Raw genomic sequence first — 10,963 nt, forward strand, 5'->3', positions numbered from 1 at the left:
AAAGAGACTTTGTGATTAGAATAATTAGGGAAAGAAGGCCCATATTCCCTGAGGCAAGACTCCACTTGGGCAACCTTGCCCCTTCCTGGCCTGGTTCCATCAGCCTGGAAGTCCCACTTCATTTCTATTCCCTCTCTCCTTAATAAGGGTTTTCTTTCTCTAAACCAATTTGCCTCCTCTCATTTGCTTGCCTGAGAGTCAACAAAGTTCCTGCTCCGTCATGAGACACCAACCTGTGGTGGCCTAGTGACCAGGACTCAGCACTACTGCTGCAGCCAGGATCTGGTCCTGGCTAGGAGACTAGACCTGAACACTGACATTTTGGTATCATCAGGTAACTACCACGCGAATGAAGTGGACATGTGACTTGGTATTAGTTATAGCAGTTAAGTTTAAAATAGGTGTTCAATAAATATTTGTTCAAGAAGAGTGACTATGATGGGGGGTTTATAAGCAAGTTTGTGTGACTATGTGTATACTGGGATGAATGAATGACTTGGTGGTACTTAGAAATACTGTATAGAAATCATCTCCTATTGAGAAGAATCACTTAACAATGCATATACCATGTTCTATTTCATACAAATTTGGATTCACTTAAGGGCACTCATTTAACAAAAAATTGGAGATGATGTGTTACATAGCTAGTCATCCTCTCCCCCAAACCATGATCATATTAACAATCGTGTCACCTCGTGTAAGAATACTACCTTGCAGTTTTTATTACATTTTGTGTAAGGTAAACATGTGCTGAAGGAGAACACTTTATAAATAATTTCTTGATTTAAATCACCGTTTTTATGAACAAGTTTAGAATAACAATCTGAATTTTATTACAAACAAAAATAAATCTAAAACGCTTCCTTCAGTTATACAGTATGCGTAAGGATTTCTGCATTATATCATTTTACATAAAATGTTCTGAATGACAGAGTAGAACTTCCTACCATTTGAAAGAGAGGAGCTGACTCTGAAAACCACATACACTTAACAGAGAAAGTTTCACAGGGAAGGCCCTGTGATCTCTGGCTATAGGCAGTCGGAAAAGTAGGAGCATAAGAGAAACTTATGAAGAAAAAGACATTCAATACTTTATAATACTTCAGCAAAAATAGTCAAACATTTGTAAACAGTTTTTAAACAAATTTCTTCAATATACTGTGTTGCTATCAGGTTAATATTCTTATTTTTATTTGAGTCAAAAAAGCTATTTTTACTACTGAGGGTATTTTCCCCTAGATTAGATAAAAGCTTTGTTTTCTTTCCCTGGAGGCAAGAATAAAATGCAATTAGGGTTTTTCAGGGATGTATGTGAATTTCTAAGATAGGGGCTTTTTACCAACTTGCTTGTGTGTTTGCTATTTCCACTCAACAAGAGAGGGTTAGAATAAACAGCAAAAACAAAATTAATACAAAGCTATGGCTCCATGATAACATCTCTTTAAAGACTGGTGAGAACACTGAAGACTCTGGCTGTGAATTTTGCTGATCCTTGCTATCTTAGTCTATCATCAAGGATAAACAGGATTTTAAAAGTAAAAGCTTGGCCACACAACTGTTTAAATACTAAGTAAGGCTGAACTGTACTCAATATTCAGGAAAATAGTACTGAAAATCTGAAGGAACTTAGTGTAAACAAACAAGCAACTGGTCAACAGCCTTTTCTTTCCATCTGGTACCATGAGACTCTCCTCTTCCATTTAACTTTTCAGGTATTTTTATGACACGATTGCATGTAATAAAAACAATACTTTCTCTAAAGTATATAATGATATAGCAAAAACATATAATGACTAGAAATAAAATCTAAAACCTATCATGCTAAATCCTAATGGGAAAGTCAAGCTGTAGTCTCCACGTTTGGCTGTCTCACGCTCTGATATAACTAGGGAAGTATCTGAACACTGACTAGATCCTGTTAGATGGAGTGCCAGATGGATTGCCAAGCAAGGCTATGAGTGAGTTATATGCTTTGTTAATCTGCAGATACTTTCTGTGCCAACTTTATTTAACTATTAATACATTGAGCCAAACCTCATTTATAGCTATGAAATTAATGTTTGGGAATGATAATTCTCATGAAGTTATAGCGGTATTTTTAATAAAAGATTTAAGAAGCTAAAAATGACACAGTTTAGTACAAACTGTTCTTTACTTTTATTGCTTGTATACACAGGAATACAATATAAACTCAGTGGGAGGAGGAAAAACTAATGAAAGAAAATTACCTGCTTTAGCATTGTTAAGAACAGTTTTGATAACCTCTTAGATCAACTAATCTGAAATAAAGCAAAACTACAACATAACTATGATATAATTCTAATAATCATAGTGATTATGCTTTCATTTTTAATTTTCTCTTCATAAAACATTGCTATAAAAATGAGGTTGATGACATCTTTATTTAAAAGATGCCTTGTACTGGTATCAAAGTTGATTTAATACCAACTGAAAAAATAGAGCTTATATATTGTCTATTACTTCAATGAAATTTTATTTTATTTTCAAAGATGGTAGCAAAGTTACTGTTAACAATATAAATTTTCTCTTTGTAGTGTTGAAATTCCCTCAAAGTGTTGAAAGGCAGAAGGCATTGTAGGGCTTGCAAAGAAAATCAATTATTCTAATATTGATAAATAGGGTACTTATTAAATTTATATTTACTTCTTTAATTTCCTTACTAACTTTCCCTAATATGCTGGGGTTTTTTAATAGATTTTGTATTGTAAAAAGATCTCTAAGCCTTTTAGCTGGGATAATTATTTCTATATTCTGTTGTTTCTGTTCAGTTTTTCAAATACAGAATAAAACAATCCAATAATCACTGCAGGAAGGAATGATCATTTAAACTGGATCAAGTTCATTTACCTTTTAATTTCATTTAAGAGATATTAATATTAGAGTCATAAAAGTTTTACAGTTTCAACACACACACAGTCACAAAATTAAAAATCTTCATACCTTTAAAGAAAAGTTTCATTTTGTTCAATGTATCACAGTCAAATTTTAATCAATGAAATACGCTTTTGTTAAATACAGCAGCCACCACCACTTACCTTTAAATAGTTTATGGATGGAACTAAATTCAGTACTAATCCAAGGATGCTGGCCTCAGAGCCCTCACTGTGAGCTATTCCTACAAGTTCTGCATTTGTATAATGTACCATCTATTATTCTTGATTTATATACCCTGTCTTTACTTGGTATATACCAACTTTTGGGGAAAAAAATTAGGTTTTTTTGAGATGAGATACAAGAACAAAATCATACTTGAGGTTCTACCTCAAATATAGGCAATGTTTGCACATAGCAGCGAGTCTGACACCCCTGTTCTGGTTAGGCTAGCCTTCACACGATGGGCATGCACATACAGCCATAGTTCACTGCATCTGATTTGAAGTTGAAAACTGCTGCTTACTCATGTCACAGATGCTCCCGTGTTATACAAGGAGATGGTTGAACAGCATATCCATGATGAGGAAAGGAAAGTAAGTGATGAAACAAATGCAGCAAATATAGGCAGTTGGCATTCAGAACACGCCAAAAAGCTAACACGCAAGAATTGTCACCATAAGGGTTTTTCTTCCTTAAAAAAAGTCTTTCTTTGCATATTATAAAATTTTTCAGTCCCAGAGAATCAAGAAGTGCCTTGTCGTTTTTGCTGCTGACTTCTGATGACCTCTAGTTGTTTTTTGCATTGCTGGTAGTAAGTAGAAAGGCTTTTGTTTTCATCTAAAAGCTTTTTATGTTCCTGTACCAGACGAGATGTATTTTGCTGGTCCTTTTCATCCTGGTCCAGTTCTGCAACAAGTTCTTGTCTAAAAACAAGCACCACATAATAAAATGTTACACAGGATAGAAGCATTCATAACTCAGTAGCTGATGATGAAAAAATTAGAACTTTATACTGGTTTGCCATTAAATATTGTACATATGTTACCAAAACATAATTATGGATGAAACAGACATTAACATCCATTTCTGTTATAACCATAGAAATAGCATAATTCTTTTAATAAGTAACTGCACTAGTAAAAAATAGATAAAATGACATAAAAAACTTTCAGAAAATTTTATTTAGTATCTCTTCTGTGTAGGAAGGAAGAGAAAAGGTTGGGAAAGGAAAACTGTCCATAGGAAAATAAGGTTTTATCATTCATATTCTTTTATATTCATGTATGCATAATTCATACTCTTAAGTCACAATCCTATTTACAGTGCCAAATTGTAGCTAAAAGAACACTGCAAGCTAATGCTACCTTAAATCTATTGTAAGACAGTGAGAGCAATACTAACTTTTCTTTAAGTCCCTTTTATTTGAGGGACAGTCAATATAAGTTCTTAAAGTGAGGCTACTAGATAACTGAATCATAGAAAAAGCCCTCGAAATAATTTCCCAGTATTATTTCTCATTTAAAGTATTAAAATTAAATGTCAGTTTTTTACTTCTTCCCAAAATTCACTGTGCTTTTTCCAGCACAGAACTTCTTTTTCAAATGACTGAAGTAGGAAGAAATAGAGTTAAGTATGTGAAATAAGAGTTTAAAGAAATATGCAAGATCCATAATTAGTTCTAAGACATGCAGACTTACTTAGCTTCCTATCTAAAATACCAGGATGAGTTCACTTAAATCACTTTATCAGTAAACTGAGATAAAACTTTTGAAGTACACACAGAAAATTTTGCATAAATTACTTCGAAAACAATAATTTTCATTTATTTAGATTAAAATGAAGAAAGGGAATCATATTACCAGGCATATATGTAGCGGCTGTATTTTGTCCTACAACACTTCATTTTAGTTACCACTATAGATCAGCCTCACAGGTATAGAATTTCATGAGGGCCATGCTTAAGAAAATGGAAGTTTTTTTTTTTGGTAAAGAATCACAAATAAAGCAGTATGGAAACTGGACCATATTATTTATAAAGGGGAAGAAGGAAGGCAATCTCTGAAAGTCTCAGAAAAACACATATGAGACTAAAATTTTCCAGACAAATACTCATAGTTAGGAAAAGAGTTTTTAACAAGTAATTCTAACTTTCTAAATCTATATCTGGAAGGATGGATTTAGAAAAATATTTCTAAGATAAAGCACAACTGAATATTAGTAAATCAAATTATTTTACATACATCTCAGGCAACAATAAATCTTTATAAGAATAAATCTAAATAGCTTTTAACTTTAAAATTATGAGAACATAAGACATGTTTATACCAACTTAATTACCTTAGCATTTAACACGATACAATCAAGAGCCGAGTTTTATATGAAGTTTTAAGCCAATGGGTGCTTAAAACATAAACAGGAACAAAATAAATCTTCAAGTTAAGCAAGATGGTTACTGGTTAATTTTAAAAACTACAATGTTTTCATGCCATCAAACTACATGTTTTAAACTCAGGACACTAGGGTATTTTCATTTTTAGTCATAAAAGATAACTTACTTTCTCTGTAATAGCAATGCAATTTCTGTTTGAACTTTCATATATTCTTGTGCCATTTTACAATGCTGTTCAAATACTGCCATAGATTCTTTGGAGTTTGGGCATGGTGCAAGAGGCTGAAAATATATCAGGAATGTTAAAACATAAAGTCAAATCTCAATATCTAGCTAAGATGAGTTACAACAGAGTGTAATATATTTTTATAGCACGAAAGCAAATGATCTTTTATAAATAAGTGTTAAATCACGCCCTAGAAAAATCTCAACGTCCTTTTGTTAGTTAACTTAGAACTTAAAAGTACATGTGCTGCTTTAATACTAGTTACAGAGTACCATGAGCAGAGTACACTGCCCTGAAATTTTACATTCTAGGTTGCCAAATTATATTAAACCAACAGCTGTTTATAACAGTTCTCATACTCATGAGAGTCTGAAGTGGACTACTTACACTTTCCATCATATGAACATGGCAATGTATCAAAAAAATCTATTCAAGCAGCAACAAACTTTAAGAGTTTTACATTTTACTATACTAAAATTAAACAACAACACTGCTATTCTTGGAGCCTTGAACAAATATATGGGAGTGTTTTAAGATGACTGGTGGAATAAAACTACATGATTTTGATAATTTAAAATTTGATTAACTTAACTGCTTAACTGAAAGAATCATTTATTTTAACTTGATTTTTAAAGCATTAAGGTGAATTAAAAGCATAAACAAGTGAATATACAATAACAGACAGGAAAACAATCATCAGCTTTAATGGTAAACTCTGAAAAAGAAAAAGTACACAATCACTGAGAAAAGTACTCTTTTACCTGTAGCTGGTGATCCAGTGTAAGATAAGCCATAGGGATGGAGTTATCTGATCCATTGGTATCTGGAATTAAAGCATGTATGTAGTATTTATTTTTGTCATAAATAATCATAAACAAAAAAGGAAGGAAGCATGAATGAAATATTGTTTTTATTCCTGAAGCAAATAACAAAAAAAATAAAAATAGTGTTACTGGTAATGAAGAGCCTATTCTTGAATTCTAAAGGTCAACAGGGGACATTCTCATACTTACAGTTTAAGTTCACTATAAATTGAACAGAATACAACAGATTAAGGCTGGTAAGGCCTTATTTAACTATAAATACAAAGTGAAATGGCACCTTCATATTTTAAGTTCAATCCAAACGGGACCCAATTAATCAAACTCCACAATTTCCTCTTTTCAATCATGGGAAAGTTTGCTGTAAGGTCCTGTCAACTCTGGCAACATGAGTATCCCTTACCAGGAAAAGAAGGAAAGCAAGAAACATGCTGGCAGATCATTTTCAAGTTACACTGATTCTAATGAGACCCCTCTCCCCACCCCACTCCTCCCAGTAAGAATCACTGCAGGAAAAAAAAGGGGCTATTGATAAGAGTAAATTACAAATATGAAAAGTATGAAAACTGTGGCTCAATGTTAAACCAAAAACAGTTCAAAGGGTTAATTAACAACCATTGTAATAATATATTCATTTTTACCAAACTTCTAGAATTTTGTTTGTATTTCAAGAGGTAAAACTGCTGTAACAACCTGCACAAAGAACATGAGATGAGCTCTTTCCAACAGGAACCTATGTATAATTGTTCCAAGAGTAAGCAGGATGGACTATTAATTACTAGGTACTTTTTTATTTCAAAATAGCTGTCTTAGCAGAGACTAAAATGAGTTAATAATAAATGAGTGAACTAACATTTTTTCTGAAGGAACTCTTCGAAAGACTAGTATAAATAAGGTCAGCATGACAGCAAGGCACTGAATCTAATCCAATAAAATCTCAGTTTGATGGTTCAGTAACCTCTAATTTGCTGCTGATTGACATGTTTTCTTTATTAAGCCACTGAGAATGCACTTGCAAGTAATTCCAAAAGCTAAGGTAAATTAGACCAATTGAAATAATGCAAATAAGGAACATATTCATATAGTAAGCACTCGTATGGTTATTATTACACAGTAATAACAACATGCTGTTGTTATTATTGGTATTAAATGGAGTTAGGGAAGATAGGCAATTTAAAATAGTCTAGTATATTTTAGATTGAAAAAATAATGTCTGCTAAATATTGGTGTGCAATAAAGAAAAAAATAACAAAAGAGTACTGTCTAGCAGTGCCTTTCCTCGTTTACCCTCAAATCTTATGCTAACATGAATCTATTTCTGAAATGGCTAAACAAGCAATACACTTAATTTGTTATTTCTCCAACCAATCACTTCTCTACTTTCAAAAGTAGTTCCAAACTATGCTCCCACATAACACTGCTTTCTACCAAACCAACACTGTTTAAACATGATTTCCCTGACTGCACTAAAAAATTATTCCCTCGATTTAGCATTTCCACTCATACCTATTCACTCTTTCTTAAATAGCAGATACTTGATATAGCTGATTAAAGTAGGATAATGTGTGGTTGAGAATATCGCAATGTTTCACTTACTCTGGGAGTGGAAAGAAAAGCTCAAGGATCACACTATTCAAACTATTAAAATCCTCCACTGGTGGGGAAATTAAGGTTCTTTATTGAATTTCACCTTTTCTTTAAAGGTAAGATGTGAGAGTTTACCTTCTAACTTAAATGTTAGCTGAAATTTAACTTTAAATGTCTAACAGCAATGACCAGTCACAGACAGCAAGATTATGCCATGAAAGTTTGCTTTCTAAATGCTAATTGCTGGTTAAATTGAACATGTTCTCCTGAATGCTGAGATTCACTGGTTTGATTAAATTAAGTGAAAACTCTTTTCTTGGCCTTCAAACACAATCCTGTAACTATCGCATAATCCTTAAGTATAATGTTAACTTTCTGTGGAATGCTATCTTCTCTTTACTGCTTTGTGACTGAAGAACAAGTGCACTATTTTACAAAAAGTCATAGGCTATGCCAAGTCCAATCTAATTGACTTCTCTGTTCACTATTAAACACTAAAGCTTGTATTATAAATTTTATTATATTGCATGATGAGTATATTTTTAGTGTGTTGGATCAGCATTACAACAAAATCAGATTGAAAGCGGTGGGCCATGTCTCATGTTTACTTTTACTTTTGCAAAGTACTAAGCAAAGTAGAAAACCCAATGAATTCTCCTCCTTTTCTGCTCCCTCTATTGGGTCTAAATATCTCTCTCACTATTTGCTTTGGAAGGTAAGTCTGTCTTTAATCCTACTACATTATAAAGAGAAATCTAAGAGTACTCATTATATACTATGATTATAAAATCATATATGCTTTACTATTCTAAAGACAAGACATAGAAACCTCCCTGCTTTTAAATAAAAAATATCTAGTTAGACTGTTCATATATACATATATAAAATAAATTAAAAATACATATTTAATAAAAAATACACAAAAATATAAAAATAGCTTATTTTTACATCATTTTGTGCATTTTTTCATCTCAGTTGCAATCCCCTTGGGCTTCCCATCACCAAATTACCCATGTGCCATCATCACAGTCCAGTGCATTTCCCTCCCACTTCTGTTTTTGATCCCATTCCACCCCTATAAAATGTCTCTGGTATATAGTTGTTCATGCGCAGGGGCCATGCTAATCTTCTCTGTATCGTTCCAATTTTAGTACATGTGCTGCCGAAGCAAGCAATAGTTAAGACTGTTTTAACTTATGTATGCACTTCTAATTTTCTTCTGGGTCAATGGGCCTTCAACGAAAAAGTCTTCACTTTATTACTTCCATTAATTTATTCTATTAGTGTATCAATACTTTGCTTAGAAATAGTGCAAAGCTGAACGTCATTAATTATAATCTTCACCAGAGACGCTATTCTAAAATTGTATTAAAAATTACTTAAAAATTGATAACCATATATATTTGAAGGCAAAGACAAACTCAGATGGATATTGCAACTGAGTCTTACTTCTAGTTATTGGTACTTGTTATTTTAGGTTCCAGAAAAGAAAAAAAAAGACAGGATTTGAAAGGGTGGGAGAACAAATTAAGGAGAATCACAATAGTAAAATGAGAGTACTTCATAGAGAATTTTGATTTTAGCCTTATGAATTCATAATCTGCCATGTTACTGACATGTTAAGTTTAGTCTATAGAGGCTGTGGTCAAACAGTTGTAATTTGTCAAGTACTAAGTTGAATACCACAGAGGTATGCAAGAGCTATAATCGGGGAGTACTCCTTCACTGATGAGTTTATAAACTAGAAGCAGCTGGTGTCACCCGAACATCAATGATCAAATCTGTCAAGAGCATTTCCATGTCTACCTCTGATGAGAGGCACTGTGATGGTCAGAACTGCATAAATATTGAGCAGTGCTCAATGTTCTGGACAATCTGAAGCTAGGCTGTGGGAGGGGTGGAACTTAGAGGAGTTTTTGCCACCACTAAATTTAAACTTACTAAAGCTAGAGAGCACACCCTTGGCTAAACATAGTGCAATCTTACATCACATAGAAGAAAACTACCCAGTTAATTTTTAAAATTAATTATGAAATTGACTAAGCCATGTTAATACCTATAAATACTTATAAGAAAGCTGAGTATTAAATTTCCATTTAATTGCACTATTAATACCACAGTTAATCTTATATAAAATCCCAAATGGTTTATTTTCCAGTCTGAGATATCATCTTTCCTTCTCTGACATAATAACATATAAATAATTTTTACAGAAGTATACTACTGACTATTAAAGTATTCTTTTAATGCTAAGGAAAAGTTAATTTCACTATGGCACATAACTGACTGCTCACCTGTTATGAAACTATGCAACCATTAACTTCAGATAGATTTTTAATATTTATATTTTAAAACCCGGCTTTTAAGTTGGACAGTTTAATAAGTCTAAACAGGCTTGGAAGGGCTATTTAACAGAATATTTGTGTAACTAAACAAAATCTACCAGCTGGCTAAACATCATTCAAAAGGTCAATAGTTAGAAATTTTTCTCTCATATAGCTTATGTTTTTAAAATAAATGATTGAGATGATTTTTCAAACCATTTTGTTGGCTATAGTCATTTAAAAGATAATGATTTTACCATAATCATCCCAAAGGATGGATCATAATAGGAAAACAATGGAATGAAGTCTCAAGAATACAGTATCTTCCTATATGGAAAATCTCCAAAACAGACCATCTAAACTACATGTTTAATATCTGAAGCGGAAAATCAGAGGGCAATGAGGTTCCCCCCCACTACTCAAAAAGACGTTTTCCATTTGTTGCTAAATTTAAGTTACTATGAGAATCTAAACTACTGTGGCAAACCATTTTTATAAAGATTAATAATAAAATTAGATGAGCATAATAAGCATGATGCCTTCAACTTCATAATTATAATCATAAAGGTAACCTGTGGAATCATCAGGGGTCCATGGATGACTTCGAGCTGGTTTTTCTGAAGTTGGTCCTGAGGTAGTGATCATTCTGATACTAGGACTGGAGGACCTACTGCTCACCTGTAGGAAAAGTAAAAGAAAGAACAAATTGTGATTTTTTTTT

The 10,963-nt window shown here is 32.7% G+C and overlaps 1 protein-coding gene across 2 annotated transcripts in view; it reads right to left on the reverse strand.

Moving 5' to 3' along the window:
- Positions 1-798: 798 nt before the first annotated feature.
- MAP3K7 (mitogen-activated protein kinase kinase kinase 7) overlaps positions 799-10,963 on the reverse strand; it is a 56,159-nt gene continuing 45,994 nt past the window's right edge. Inside the window, exons 15-18 of one of the 2 annotated variants that reach the window (XM_004673700.2) lie at positions 10,815-10,920; positions 6,272-6,333; positions 5,451-5,566; positions 799-3,818 (exon numbers count right to left, since the gene is read on the reverse strand). In XM_004673700.2, the coding sequence (XP_004673757.1) occupies positions 3,638-3,818; positions 5,451-5,566; positions 6,272-6,333; positions 10,815-10,920 (465 nt within the window). In that variant the 3' untranslated portion in view covers positions 799-3,637. The remainder of the gene's footprint in view (positions 3,819-5,450; positions 5,567-6,271; positions 6,334-10,814; positions 10,921-10,963) is intronic. The other variant, XM_004673701.2, reaches the window with a different exon arrangement.

This window comes from Condylura cristata, unplaced genomic scaffold, assembly GCF_000260355.1.
Source record: "Condylura cristata isolate star-nosed mole 26May11 unplaced genomic scaffold, ConCri1.0 scaffold00001, whole genome shotgun sequence".
Taxonomy (NCBI): Eukaryota; Metazoa; Chordata; class Mammalia; order Eulipotyphla; family Talpidae; genus Condylura; species Condylura cristata.